The sequence below is a fragment of the Orbicella faveolata genome, unplaced genomic scaffold, assembly GCF_042242905.1.
Source record: "Orbicella faveolata isolate gen_17 unplaced genomic scaffold, um_ofav_v1 contig_1, whole genome shotgun sequence".
Classification (NCBI taxonomy): Eukaryota; Metazoa; Cnidaria; class Anthozoa; order Scleractinia; family Merulinidae; genus Orbicella; species Orbicella faveolata.
Genome location: NW_028301536.1, coordinates 24862146 through 24876605, shown reverse-complemented (window position 1 = coordinate 24876605; position 14460 = coordinate 24862146). Strand labels below are relative to the sequence as shown.

General features: G+C 37.4%; 2 protein-coding genes and 1 long non-coding RNA gene across 6 annotated transcripts; all 3 read left to right on the top strand.

Moving 5' to 3' along the window:
• The first annotated feature begins 1 nt into the window (after nucleotide 1).
• Nucleotides 2–928, top strand: LOC149118503 (uncharacterized). The gene is made up of 2 exons (XR_016209526.1): nucleotides 2–475; nucleotides 552–928. It is a non-coding gene; the product is annotated as an uncharacterized LOC149118503 (long non-coding RNA).
• Nucleotides 929–3667: 2739 nt separating this feature from the next.
• LOC110066410 (octopamine receptor beta-2R-like) lies at nucleotides 3668–7247 on the top strand. Its single transcript, XM_020773639.2, has 2 exons — nucleotides 3668–4646; nucleotides 4745–7247. The coding sequence occupies exon 2, from the start codon at nucleotides 5073–5075 to the stop codon at nucleotides 5994–5996; it is 924 nt and encodes a 307-aa protein (XP_020629298.2). The 5' UTR covers nucleotides 3668–4646; nucleotides 4745–5072; the 3' UTR covers nucleotides 5997–7247.
• A 297-nt stretch (nucleotides 7248–7544) lies between these two features.
• Nucleotides 7545–12893, top strand: LOC110066499 (protein Wnt-7b-like). Of its 4 annotated transcripts, none has more exons than XM_020773730.2 (5): nucleotides 7545–8066; nucleotides 8191–8343; nucleotides 9664–9887; nucleotides 11317–11585; nucleotides 11987–12893. In XM_020773730.2, exons 2-5 carry the CDS (start codon nucleotides 8297–8299, stop codon nucleotides 12470–12472), a joined length of 1026 nt encoding a protein of 341 aa, XP_020629389.2. In that variant the 5' UTR covers nucleotides 7545–8066; nucleotides 8191–8296; the 3' UTR covers nucleotides 12473–12893. The 4 variants fall into 4 exon arrangements, with proteins under 4 accessions (XP_020629389.2, XP_020629388.2, XP_089153113.1 ...); XM_020773729.2 differs by having other exon boundaries at nucleotides 8187–8343; XM_089296987.1 differs by having other exon boundaries at nucleotides 7545–8343; nucleotides 9667–9887.
• The last annotated feature ends 1567 nt before the right edge of the window (nucleotides 12894–14460 follow it).

Below are 14460 nucleotides of genomic sequence, written 5' to 3'. Positions count from 1 at the left end.
GCATTCAGAGACTATCCTGAGTAGAAGGATGTAGAATTGAAAGAGAAAGGAAGATGAAAAATACGCAGAAAAAGAAAATAACTCGAAATTACCATCTGCTAACGAAAGTTGAATCTGGAAAATGTCGTCGCGTGACAGCGGCCAATGACGTCATTTGTCACGTAAAGGTCGCAAGAGCGTGGGAAAACGAGTCTGCAATGTCCTTCGGGCGGTCAGCGGCTAGAGATCAAGTCGTGACCCATAACTCAGATCACGCTGCGGCCAAAACGGTGTGGCGGTTGGGGAAGTTTTTCTTTTTGAGTGATCATCATTTGTGAAAAATAACATAACATTGTTCCACTAAACGTTTTCTGGCCGGAAAAAATTGTTTTCCTATTTGTGCATTCGTTTGGATTCCACCGCTATTGATACAAATGACGTCAATGGCCGCTGTCACGCGACGACATTTTCCAGATTCAACTTTCGTTAGCAGATGGTAATTTCGAGTTATTTTCTTTTTCTGTGTATTTTTCATCTTCCTTTCTCTTTTAATTCTACTTCCTTCTACTTAGGACGGTCTTTGAATGCCTAGCAAGGTTTAAAGTGGCGTTTAACATGCTATCCATGGCCGTATTGGCAAAAGAGAAGTGTTTCGCCGAAGTAGCAGGATAACGGTAAAAACGGTAACTTTGAACGCTTTGTACAAGGTCAATATACTTTGGCCGAAAAATGTTTTTCCAGAAACGTGATTTGTATCCCTCCAATGTCTCATTCATCACTGTGATTGCTTTCAAAAACGTTGAACTTTTGAGAAATAATTATTTTAAAATCAGCTCCAACGCTCCATCTAATTTAGTATGCAATATTTGAAACTTTATTTGTTAATCGCTTCGGCAGTTTTTTGATGTTTATCGAATGATATTGCATTAAAAGGCCTTTTTCTTCAACACTGTGTAGTTTTCTCATTATTTTGCGTTGCGATAGTAATTTCTAAACAGTTTTTTGCGGGGGCTTATTTTCGGCCTGATTTTGCTGCTTTCAGACGGAAAAACTTTGCGGCTCGATATTTTTGGTTTAAAGCGGAACTGAAACAAAAGAAATTCATTTTTAAATAGTATTCGGTAACCTCTACCTGGGAGATAAAAATAGGCCGATTTTATTTTTTAGCCGGAAATCATCGGTCGTTTCTTAGGTGCAGGGCCTCTTAACCCCTGAAAGATACGACGAGCACCCCCCGTCCTTTTTATATGGGAGTTCCCCCTGGGTCACGGTCACGGAAGGCAACAACCAGATCCTTTGAAAGGACACTTCTCTTGATATCATTTGTTCTCGGAAACTGGTACCGGGAACCATTTTGGTTCCCAGTAAATACTAATAATTGAAATTTCCCTAAAGCAAATTTCATGTGAACGAACAAATGCGTTTAATGTTATATCAGTTACAAACTAACAAACTGTTTCTTACAAAATAAAATGAAATAAAACATTTAGAAAAATTGAAAGTCTCGCCATGATACGTTTGATTCACCTGACAAGCAACTGTCACTCTAAAATTACAATTTCCTTTCTTATTCTTTTGCAAGACATCTGTTTGTAACTGTTTGCTTTTTTATTTTGCTACGTTACTTCAGCTGTACCTGACTAGCCGATGTTTGAACTTAAGACTCGTATTTTATTTTTGCCTTCAATCGTTGTATAAATATAAATAAAGGTTTCCTTTCCCCATTCATAGGAATAACCTGCAAATTCAGATACACTGTACTATTTAAAAGGCATAAATCACATTTTCGCAATTTTTGCACATTTTTGCGGCCTCCGGTGAACCTCTGTGCATTTTAATCCTATTTTAACTGACGGCGATCGAGAAAAGTAAACAATCTTTTTATTTCAACTTCTCTGTTTTGTCGCTAGGTGATGGAACCTCTGGAAAATGAAGCTAAGAAATAACACCTTAGGGTCTTAAAGGAAAATTGAATGATTGGAATATCCACAATTCACCTGGAGATAAACCGGCCTCAAAAGGGCGGCGAAAGACTAACTCATATCCAAATGAGGAAAACATAAATGTTTGGCAAAAGTTCCATGTCGTTGTGTATTTTTTTTTTTTTTTACTTCAGCCAAACCTATTAATGAAGTCGAACAAAGGGTTTCGATAATAACAGGATCGTTCCGGGAAGCCATATCATTATACTTACTTGTCAAAATCGGTTTTTGTTATCGAAGACAATACTGAATACATGAGTAGACTGCTATCGACCGGTAAGGACTTTCTAAAGCAGCACTAGTCTTGACAATCTCTCTTATTCACTCACCTGCAACTGACAGTCTATCCAGTCCAAGAATGAACTTTGGCTTTTTGACTATTTTTTACAAATATTCAGCGTGAAGAATATTAGCCAGAAATATAATAATCCAGCATGCAGTAAACATGTTGTTATTACTCCAGACAGCTGCCTGCAGTGAAGCATATTCAGTTAAATTAAACGTAGCACTTTACACATTTTTAGCTGTCAAGACTATTTGAACGGAAAGGGAACAAACCAAAAGCTTTTTTCCGTTAAATACAAAATTGCTTTCATTAAATTTTAATTAATGTTTCTTTGACCTGAAGAATAAAGACTGATTGGCCGCTTTAGCCACCTTCTGATCCGGTTAACGTTATATATTACTATTTTTTGATTCGCTTAAAACATGCCGAACAAGACATGCTTTAAGTATTCATGTTAACATGTAATCAAACCGTGCGGCACCTAAAACACACAACTGAAGCGGTATGGGAATAATCGAAAGCAGAACATCTTGAAAAAAAATGCAAAATAGGCAAAACAGATATAAATAAGGAGTACTTGTAACAGACTCAATTATTTTCACGGAAATTGTTTTATTTGCATTTATAAAAACAACCACAATCAACGTAAGTCACAATACTGGAGTTTTCCCTGGATGATCTGCTGATATTATCAATGTACAAAGAAACTTATACGAGGAAAAATCAAACAGCGTTGCTACCCCATTCAGGTCTTTTTTGTTTGTTTGTTTTTTTATTTCGCCCGTTTGTTTTGTTGTTGTTGTTGTTGACATTAGTGCTCTTGTTGTTTGCGCACTTCTCACTCCATCAGGCAGACTGGAAGACTGGTATGAAGGCTTTCGTGTCTGTTATGTTGTTATTGCTTTTGTTATTATTGTTACTAAAATTACAGCAAGAACAATAATTTATTTTTTACCGGAAAAAAATTCTACAGTACGTTCAAAAATTAGTGTGGGCTATCGTATGTATGGGAGAGCAATTCCGGACTTACACCACGAGCCGATTTTTTGAAGTTCTCCCACAACTGCACGAGCCTTAAAGCGAGTGCAATTTGAAAGAGTTTTCAAATATCACGGGTAGTGTAAATCCTTAATTCTTAGAGTTTTCATACGATTACTCATTTATTATCTGAATGAGAAAGTTACAAACGCGCTTGCAATAATTTGGGCTAACGCGAAATTATAAATTAACGATAAATTGAACTGCTCTCATCAGTCAATGCACAATGAAGTAATTTTCTCCGTCATATAATAATAATAATGATGATAATAATAATAATAATAAAAATAATAATAATAATAATAATTATAAGGAGTGGAATAATACCAAATAATAATTGTAAATAAAATTAACCACTGGAAATGATTAATTAAGGAAGAAAGCAATAAAGCAATTTAGACTTTTCATATTCGATCCCTAATCGTCATTTGTCGCCTGTGAACTTGACACCAGCCATAAACTCCATGAAGTTATCAACATAAAAGTTGCCCTCCCAGTAATTATGTGAGACTTCGTTGGAATAAAGCAGGTAATGAGGGGTATAAAATCTTTATCTATAGGATATTATTAAACAGTATATGACCATAATAACATTTAGGCGAAGACGATTTAGGTTTGATAATTCAATGTAACGACTTCGACAGGTTTAGTGTATTTTTTCTATTGTACTTAGTGCCTTGCTTTCATTTTATTACCTTTTTATTTTAAGCTTTCTAAAATAAATATAAACATCAATTTTAATTCGTCATGTCGAATTTACTGACATTGGAAAAGGCTGACGTCTAAATGACGGAAAGAAGCATAATAATATATCATATTTGCTAAGTGTTTTGGGCCCCCTCATGACTCCTTCTTCATAAAGCAAACAAATGCTGCAAAACAGTCTCCACTTCTTCAGCATTTGAGAAATAGTAAGTCGTTTTTTTTTTCCTTTAGCCTGTGTACGATTCAAAAGCATGCTAAGTAGCAACTGTTGCCTCCCATTGTAACCTGGAAAGCATTTCAGTTTTTATGCTGTTGTCGTCGTCGTTCTGAGTTTTTCTTTATTATTATTATTATTATTTTTATTATTTTTTTTTTTTTACAATTAATATTTTTTACTCTTTAATTAGCTTTTTGTTCATAGACGCAATTTATACAAAAAGTAAACATTTTAGTTCAGTGTCTTATTACTCTGCTCGTCTTCATGCAAATTACCACAATCTTATTTCAGAAGAGGAACTTCGCAGTAAATTGTTCTTTAATGCAACCTATTGTCGACGAGTTTAATTGGAAAAAATACTGCGCGCCATTCTGATCCTTTTCATGCCTACTCGGGGAGATTACTCGCTTTTTTGGGGTGGACACGATACTCAAAACAGGTAAGTTAAATTGATGCTTTAACAAGCTTGCACAATAGTTTGAATGTGTCGTCGATATTATTTACTCACGAAAATTGTCATTTATTGCTCGATATAAGATTATCTGTGGAAGGCTTGAACCAGACAGACGCTGGAACAATTGACGGTGTTGAAAACTTGCTCAGTTAAAAATAGGATAGAAAAAGACGAAGGCTGAGTGGTGTGTATTCTGTTGAATTCAGTTTTTCCGTGTCCCGCTACTTTGTGAATGGACTCTCTTAAAAGAATCGATATTTCATGTTGGCCTTCATATATTTTGGTGGAGGCTCTATCATAATATAACTGCTTTCAAGCAAAAAGGAAACGGCACAAAAGAAGAAGAATAAGCAACGGGAGAACTGAATCTGAAAGTTGCTTGCATGAACACTGATAACAATTTCAAGTGCGATGAATAACACTACGGCAATAACGAGCCAACCATTACAAAAACACTTTTCACTTGAACCCCAGATAACATGGTACTGGTCTTTAAGGATAATTATCTCCGTCGTCACCGTTTTGGGCAATGGATTTGTTATTTTCTTAATAACGGCAAGGAAGAGTCTTCAAGTGACTTGTAACTGGTTTGTGTTATCTCTCGCCGTATCAGACTTTTGTGTTGGGCTCGCAATCACACCAACTGGATTAACCTGCTCCTACTGGGCGAGGTGCGACTGGCGCCTTGAACTTTTCTTCTACAACTTCTTGTTGTACGCATCGACTTTAAACTTGTGGGCAATGACCTACGACCGCTATAATGCCATCGTGTGCCCTTTTGAGTATATAACTCGTATGACAACCAAGCGAACGCTAATCGTGATATCTTTACCATGGATCACATCACTGCTCGCTACATCCATTCGCCTTTCATGGTTGTATGATGATGATTTAAAGGCCAAAGTGGATACCTATTATGGAGTCGTAATAGATTTATGGTTTGGAGTGTTCTCTTGCCTTCTGCTCTTGGTGATTTACGTAAAGATTTTGATAATCATTCGGAGGCATTCTCGACACGTAGCATCTCTAAGAGCGCAGTTATCGTTCAACACGTCCTCTCGCATAGCTTACAGAAACGAGCAAGAACGTCTCTCTGCTAAAATTCTAGGGGCAATCATATCACTGTTTGTAGCTTGCTATTTTATTAACATATATGTATCCCTCTGTTCAAATTTCAAACTATGTTCTCCATCTTTAAATTTAAGCATCGCTTCCATACTTATGGTTCATGTAAACTGCGCTGTTAATTTTCTTGTGTACGCCCTACTCAAGAAGGATGTTCGAACGGAACTGAGAAGGTTGTTCAAATGCGAAAATGAGGTTACAGCCGCTTAGATCAGAGGGTTTAGTCTTACCACGGTGAATGGGCGCTCACAGCAGCACTGAGTAGCCTCGGACTGTAGTTTCTGACGTCATAGCAGTTCGTCTTGTCAGCCGGCACGCCTTCTCCAAGTTGTTTTCAATGTTGGCACTGTGTACAGCTGATATACCTGATGGGTAAGCTGAATAATCTAGGAAACCCAAGTTAGAAAAAAGCTTCAAAACTATATTTATTTAGCATTGTTAGGAGCCTGAGTACTGGACATTTAGGTTTAATCTTGTTTTTTTTAGCGACTGTAGAATTCGACATCGAGAATTTTGATAACAGAAAAGATGCTTGTCGAAGCAGCTGATGTTTCCAATTTTTTTCTCACCACTACGTGTAGACGCAGAGAGATAAGACGTATTACCCCTGCGAGTCATTTTTTAAAACTGAAAACGCACTAGATAAATAATAGCAATTTAGTAATTTAATAGCAATTTAATATTAATGTGATTTGATTAAAAAGCCCGCGCTCATGAAATGTCTCAAACCGAAGCGGAGCAAAGACTTAGTCAGGAGATTCAATTCTTTGATTTTATGTTTACTGTGCTAGAAATCGTACAAAAACTATTTGCTATGACTTCATCAAATAAAACTGAGAAACAATACTCGGCCTTTACATTATCTAATACTTTAGAACTATTGATTAGCATGCTTATTTGGCTTGCATTGTAGTCTAATACACTGACCCGAAACGGATCGAAAATCTGCTGATTGAATTGACGCCCTAAATACGGCAGTCTTAAAATGTGTGCGATGAAAACCAAGGTCCTGATGTAGACTGTTTACCATTAGCCACCTCCTTTTATTTTAGCTTGATCCTTCTGCACAGATCCATATTCCAATTTTTTTTTTACTTAATTATGAAATTAAATTTATACGACCTGTATTTACTTTATTTTACATTATATACGAAAGACTGTCATCGTGAAAATGCAACGTGAAACAGCAAGATTGCGACTACAATAACGATATTAAACAATGTCGACAACGACAGAAACAAATTAATCAAATCTCTACTGAATGAAAAGCCGTGCATCCGTGATCTTCCGCATGACTTGTCATCGCTTTCGATTCATTATAAAAGTAACATAAAACCAGGATATAAACATTGTTTCATTCAATTCTCGGTAGCCATTGCAGCTTAGACAGGTCATACATAATATATAGTTATCACGAAAGAAGGGATTAGCACACAATAAAAAAACATCAAACATCACGTATTCGATGTGTTGCAATCATTATTCATTATTTATAAACGTCTTTGATTACGTTCCCAAGAGAAACACAAGACTAATCTCTTCTGACATATGCAGCTAAGCGAGGGTCTTTCTAAGCAAAGGTCTTTCTAAGCTATTCGCCCCTGGATAAAAATTCTAAAAGCGGTTTAATATTTTACTTAGTGAGACCTAACTTCAAGCAAATTAAGTGACTTAAACTTTATCAGTACACTTGTTTCCTCGTGATTTTTTTTCAGGAGAGGTGACCAGTTTTTTTTCTTTTCGGGAGGGTGAGGGGGGGCAGGGGGCACCATTACAACCTTTCTGTGTTGGTTGATATTAAAGTCATTTATCACGGATGTTTTTCGAGTTTAACGGTCTTTAACAAAGTATCATTTTAAGCAAATTGTGAAAACTACGAAAACTCGATAGGATTCTTAACATGGTTAATTTGGTTAAAAGTAGGAAAGCAAATTTAAACCATGAAAACAGTACCGTAATGAACAGCGGGTAAGGTATTTTCAGGAATGTTCTAAGGCGTCTTCTCGCCGTGCAAGGTTAGCGCCTGTAGTGCTGTCTAGTATAAGCTTACTTGGGTCGATTTTGTAAAAGGGCTGCCTTTGTAGGTAAATAAACAGATTTGTACTGGGCCTTCTTCGCCGTGCCATGTAATCCGAAAAAAGACAATATCTTCTTTGAGCCCTGTCTGGGTAAACAAATGCGGATCAGCCGAGAAGCAACGGAGGCTTTGCCAACTGCAGCCAACTTATCATTAATTCCGAGGAAAACACTACCTCAGACAACTTGGTATTGTTAAGAATTGTAAGTCGTTTTTCTTATTCCACGACAAAATACGACCAGGAATTCGAAACATTCCCTAAAAAGTCGTGGAATTCAGATTTTCTCTTTGTCAAGCTGTGTATAAGACTCTTGTTTCCCAAGACAGGTTAGTAATACTCGCTGCAGCAACGGATCAGCATTACCATAAACGACCTGTGTCTCTCGATCTTCAAAGGTGCAAGCCATAACAGTGAAGGGCTGGAAGAAACACGATGAAGCTGCTCGTGGAGGTGATCGTGTTTGTATTTTTGCTTTGGAGGTGAGTCGTCAGTTCGACTTTGAGAATGATGGGTGAGTGCAAGTTGTATCTCATGACATGAAAATCCGAAAAGATTTTCACCCATTAGGATTTTCATTAAAAATTCACCCAAAGACGTTTTTCTTCAAGGACCAATTGAAGCACAAGAAGAATAGTCTCTTTCCGGATTTTGTAAATTAGGTTAAGTCTTGTCAAGATTAATCGAAACTGATTCACTTTGCGTGGCAAAATTAGTGTAGAAGTGAGCGGAATGTGCGTCTTTCGAGGAGTGCTAATTTGAGAGCCTAGTTGTCAACACAGAGACACCTTGTCCTCAGCTATCTAGGTGAAATTTTGAAAATGGCATTTCAGGCAACACGGCCGACGTTACTCAGCATCACAGACAAATAAGTACATGCATGTATACGGATGATTGACTCAGCCTTTAATCCTCATGATTGTGGATATGTCTCCATTTAAGCGAAACCAGCTGCTTTGAAAGTGGTTCTTTCAGCACAAAAGACACGTTGTAGCGAAATTGGTTGTTTGAGTGCGAGAGTGGCAAAATTGATTCAGCCAAATCTGTCAACGCTGTCGAGAAATTCACAAGAAAGGGCAAGATAATGAAACTGACAGTGATAATTTGTTTAAGAATCTATATATGCTTGACCTAAACACTATCGAGACTTGAGATTTTGTCGACTCGTTAATTACATGATCACCAGGTCAACTTGTTGGCTTAGGGGGAACAATGCACATTTACAGCTACGGCCACTTTTTTGAAGACATACTTAGTCCAAACTCAATAGTGCCAGTGTTTACAAGATTTACTCTAGACAATGATGTTTCTTAAAGGTTCAAAAGCAAAACAGTTTGTCCGCAGACCCAAAGTTCGTGCTCACTCGGACAGCAGAATGTCTATTCAGGAGGATTTCGTCGACAGAAATGTAATCATGTTTTTTCGACTCAGAAAAGTCTAGCAATCTGGGGGTTAAATTCATGCTTAACATATGAATGCATTTTTAAATGCTTTTTGCTCCTGAATCAATCCCTTACTTTAAATTTAGCTAATTTCAACCTGAAGTTGATCGAGGTAAATCAAATGCTTATTATTGTATTTGTGAAAAAGCTAAGTGTCCTTCCAAACGTAAGCCCTCCTTTGATTGGGGTGGAAATAGAACAACTGATGGAAGATCACGGGAATTATGGTTCATGGTGGGAAACCATATTTAGCTCAGGGCTCCATAATGACACGGAAAGTATGTTGGCCAACGGAGCATAACAAAGGAGAATCTACCCGACGAAGTCACGAATTAACGCGTATTTTGTTGTTACTCACAGCAGCGACAGCACAGCAAAGAGGCCAGCTCGTATTAATCCATGGTGTCTGAAAGCTCCAGGACTCACTTCTAGTCAAAGAAAACTTTGCCTTAGAGTCCCTGGACTTCAAACTGCAATAAAGAAAGGAATCGAGAAAGGATTGCAAGAATGCGAACGAGAATTTCAATGGAATAGATGGAACTGCAGCTTGCTTGACCGGAAGAATCTTGTACGGCGAGCACCGGGTAGGCAGCAATATCAAAACAGTGTGGGTTTTGTCGAAAACAACAGTATCTTGTTATTGTTAACTCCAACGTTTGTTATTGTAGACAGCTAAAAGGTTATTAAGGAGTTATTTTGGCTGTGTAGGAGGGCTAGGTTGACAAATACAATTAGGTTGGGATCATAGCCCAAAGACCAGAGTTTTACTGTCTGGGGAAATTAGTTTAAATCAACAGTAATTGCACATAATCAGGCCAATGATCACGTTAGGAGCTTCAAAGCATATGGGGTAAAAATCTTCATTTTGTTGCGGTCGTGTGTTCGTTCGAGGGGTGGAAATTTTACAGAGAAGGTATAGCTCATTAGGGCTTTTGCACCCAAATATTTGAAAGTTTTTTTAGGTCAATATTTCTTTCAATCACTTTTTCACCCAAAGAGCAAGAACTTTCACTAGAAACACATGTCACTAGAAACACATGTTTGGGGTCAATTCATATCTAACGTGATGACTACGCAATAGTTGCATGCTCAAGAGGCAAAATGTAATCCATGATGCTAGCAACGATTGCCATATACATTTCCAGTCACACTTCGCAATGAGACGGCTACAAAACCAAGATGGAGGCCCAGAAGTCCCCCTGTTTATTTACACTAGTTCTTTGAACAAAGTGGCTATTGTCGCGTTAAGAACTAAGCTGCTTTTCTTTTGTCAATTTCTCTTGGGAAATTTCGCATGAGCCTTTTTAACATAATGAACCTGTTCCAGACGAAATTAGGCCCGCCAAACAGGTCATGTTTTAGTGGCAATCGTGATGCCAATGGAATTTTCTAATCATTTTTAGTTTCACGAGGTTTCTCTCTACGACGTAAAAATTTTCGTGATGCAAATAATCTAATTTATTTGCTGGCAGATCTTTCTGTTTTGTTGTCGTTGTCGTTATCTTTGTAGTAGGAAGCTTTCTATTCAATCAAATATTTCAAACATTTCTTAACGGGGACAAGTTGTTCCGAAATTACCTGAATTTGAAATTGTTGAATTTCCGATAAGCGAACCATTCAACCGAAAATTCCGGAAATTCCTGGAGGAAAATCAAATGGAAGGAAAATTTCCGGCAGAAATTTCGGAAAATTTGGGTACACCTCGCGAGGTTCTCTTTTTTTCCCGGAAATTCTGGAAAATGCTATCCCATTTGTCGCTGGAAATTTCCGGAAATTCAAACCAGAGTTTTTCCATTGAATAGCGCCTGTTGTTTCTAAATTTTTATTAGTTTGGTTCTTCAGGAGTGTTTCGCCTTAAGGACGTCTATCCCTTTTATACGCTAATTTAACCTAGCCTCTTCACACAGCATCGCAAAAATGACATGCTTGGATTGTGTGAATAGGCCATTAGCAAATCGAAGAACACTCTCAGCCGAATTAATGCCTGCATATTTAAATTATTTTTCTCCCCAGATGGAACTAAAGAAGCCGCTTTTACTACTGCATTACTTTCAGCCGCAATAGCGTTAAGCATAGCGAAGGCCTGTACATCAAAAGATGTAACGGAATGCAGTTGCGAGGGAGCTAAAAGACCCTTTCATGGTCAATCCTTAAAATGGCGAGGTTGCAGTGTAAATATTCGTTTTGGAACTTACTCAGCTGAGCGGTTCATGTTGAGCGGAAGAGGCAACAACAGTGAGATAAATACAATAATGAAGCAAAATGTCAGAGTGGGACTCGAGGTAAACACAGTTATGCAACTAATTCACCAGTTATGTAGGAAATGTTTTTCAGTCTTGTTTCATGATGACACTAGATCGCTTTTCTATGTGATTGAGAATCATTCACTATTTTTCCCCTTTTTAGCTCATAATATATCTTGGTGTTTTATTTTTCCATTTATTTGGTGTTTTATTTTTCCATTGCAAGATAGTAAGCGAGTTTATAGAAACACCAGCTCCCGGAAAACTTCAACCTTACCTGTGTCTAAGTGAGTAAAACGGAAGAGCTGCACGTATGCCATGCTCAGTCATCTAATAACAAAAGCAATTGTCCTGGGCAGGAGGATTTCCTTACTGATGAGCGTCCGCTGGCAAATTGGTTCAATCAGTTTTGTGAAATATCCCTTTTCCTTTTTGAACAGGTATTGAAAGAAAATAGACTTGTCAAATGCACCGTGGGCACATCAGGAAGAATAAAGTCCTGTCAACTTATTTTACCACCACTTCAAAAGATCAGCCGTATTATCAAAGCAAAGTATTACAAAGCTACCAGGGTCATTGCCACAAAAAGAGATAGAAAAAAGTCATATTATCTAAGAACCGTTGGGAGCTCGAGGAACCATGGTCGACCTAAAAGCAAAAAACCAAAGAAGTCGTCTCTTGTTTACTTCAGCCAATCCCCGTCTTACTGCTACCGTCAAGATCAATACAGCATTCCAGGAACACGCGGTCGACAGTGCCAACGGAACACTCACAAGGAAGATGATTGCACCTTTATGTGTTGTGGTCGTGGTTACAAAAGGGAAGCAAAGTTCCAGAAGAGATTTTGTCACTGCAAAGCGAGTGCTGATGAGCCCTGTAGCTGCAAAATATGCACAGATGTGATAATCGAGAACAAGTGCCTGTAATGGGTAGATATGTCAAATGTTTCGTTCTTCCAGAAGCTACAGCTCGAGTTTACAGAGCCAAATTGCATAATCCGTACTAACAGTGCTTTTTTGAAAACTTTAAACACTTTATCGCATTTCGCACTAAAATTTCGTGCCGTAAACGTAATACCACACTGTCACAGTCTTGATTTTGTACTAATAACTCAGCTCGGTTATACGAGAGTTGGGATTGGTTGAAAAGTTATGCTTTGAAAAAAATAGAAAAGTAGACTGAGCTCCGTTAGAATGAAGAAATTTGCTGTGGACGAAATAAAGATACTAAAAGCCATAGACATGAGCCAAATACCCACGTTATCAGTGACACGAGATTAGAAAGCTAACTGCCCGAGTAATAGGGTCTAATAAACACACGATTCTGTGTCCAGTGTGATCAGGTAAAGTTTTTTATTGTATGGTTTTGTTTATCGATTCCATCGTTGCTGTTAACGATGTCATCATATCTAAAAAAGTTAGGTCTTTACTTAGGCTATTTTCCCAAATTTTTCATTGTTTACGAGCTTAAGTCCCATTGTACAGAGGGTTTGTTTCCTCCAAATTGATCGACGGTGTTCAGCATGCAACTCCGGGCCGAATAGTTATCCGTTTTCTTGGTCGATCAACTGAAAACCTCAAGGCCCCAGTAGTTCAAAGGGTGGGTAACGCTATCCAAAGGATAAATCACTATCCCGGAGATAGCGCAGTTCGTTACGCCAACACTGAATACATGTACAAAAGCATATTCTTTTTGACACTAACTTATAGATGACAGCCGGCTGAAATGAAAATACAACAGAGCAATAGTTTCTTCGAAAAGATTTAAGATCATTTTTTTAAGTGCAATTCCAATTGCAAACTTTGCAAACGTGCATTAATAAATCTGTGTCAAAAAAATGTTCTTTCATCGTAATTGTGTTTTGCTGCTTTTAGTGAATTGAATAACAAGTTCGAAAAAAAAAACTATAGCATTATATTTTACCAGCCCTTGCCTGTTTTTGTATTTTTGAGAATGAAGTTACACCTGCAACTGCAATTCACCGGAAGGAGAGGAGGGATGAAAAAGAGTTATCAACATACGGTCACGGTAGTCCTCTTTGCATGTGTTTAAGTTTAGCAATACACGTAAAATCGACAATGGCCTAAATGACTTAAATTCATTTGCCACAAGTCCATCTATTCTCTTGTTAATCAGTATAATCATACTGTTTACCAAACTGAAGATTATTTTAATTCTGTACAAAGGGAAAGAAAAAAATAAGTGATCGACAGGACTACCTGAATCAACTAGATTTTCTCTAACTTTATGTCTGTTTGTGCGTTTGTATATTATTAGTTTGTAGCTTTCTCTTGAGCTGTTATTTGGCAAGACTCGCTTTCATCATTATAACAGAGAAAATTGTTTGATAATTAATTATATATATAAGCCAATTGTAACCGTCGGACAAACATGCACTGGCAGGTTTGAGCAGGTGCTGCAAGACGTAACACTGCGTCCAAGTCAGTGAGCTGAGTCCTTAGATAGCAGAACTGGAGATCGGGAAAACTGACATAAGTCAAATTTAACAAGTTATCCTCTGAGCAATCGCGATGGATTTTCTTTAATCATTAGAACGATATTCCGGATTCTTGTTTTATTGTCATTAATTGTAATTTTAATTTATAGCTAGCTCCCTTTGAATGATGTACACCAAAAAAGTGTTGTACATATTTATTGCAATCCTCGCATATTTTGTATCGATAAAAAATTGTACAACTCTTCTCGTACAAATAGAATGACCAAGATAAGTACAATAGAAAAATATATAGAGAGAGTTGAGCACAAATTGGCTTCGCTTCGCTTTTTTTTTGTTTTGTTTTTTTTTTGCTTTTCTTTGTTTTTTCTTTGTTTTTGTTTTTTTCGTGTTTCGTTCGTTTGTTTGTTTATTTTAAAAGGGAAACGTGGAAGATGTACAGTTTCGTCGTTAATCATG

Bases quoted from the DNA above. Each gene is read 5' to 3' on its own strand.
- LOC110066499 (XM_020773730.2), top strand. From the start codon at position 8,297: ATGAAGCTGCTCGTGGAGGTGATCGTGTTTGTATTTTTGCTTTGGAG. The intron at 9,888-11,316 runs GTAGGCAGCAAT...TTTTCTCCCCAG, and splicing joins TCTTGTACGGCGAGCACCGG to ATGGAACTAAAGAAGCCGCT. The intron at 11,586-11,986 runs GTAAACACAGTT...CTTTTTGAACAG, and splicing joins ATGTCAGAGTGGGACTCGAG to GTATTGAAAGAAAATAGACT.
- LOC110066410 (XM_020773639.2), top strand. From the start codon at position 5,073: ATGAATAACACTACGGCAATAACGAGCCAACCATTACAAAAACACTTT.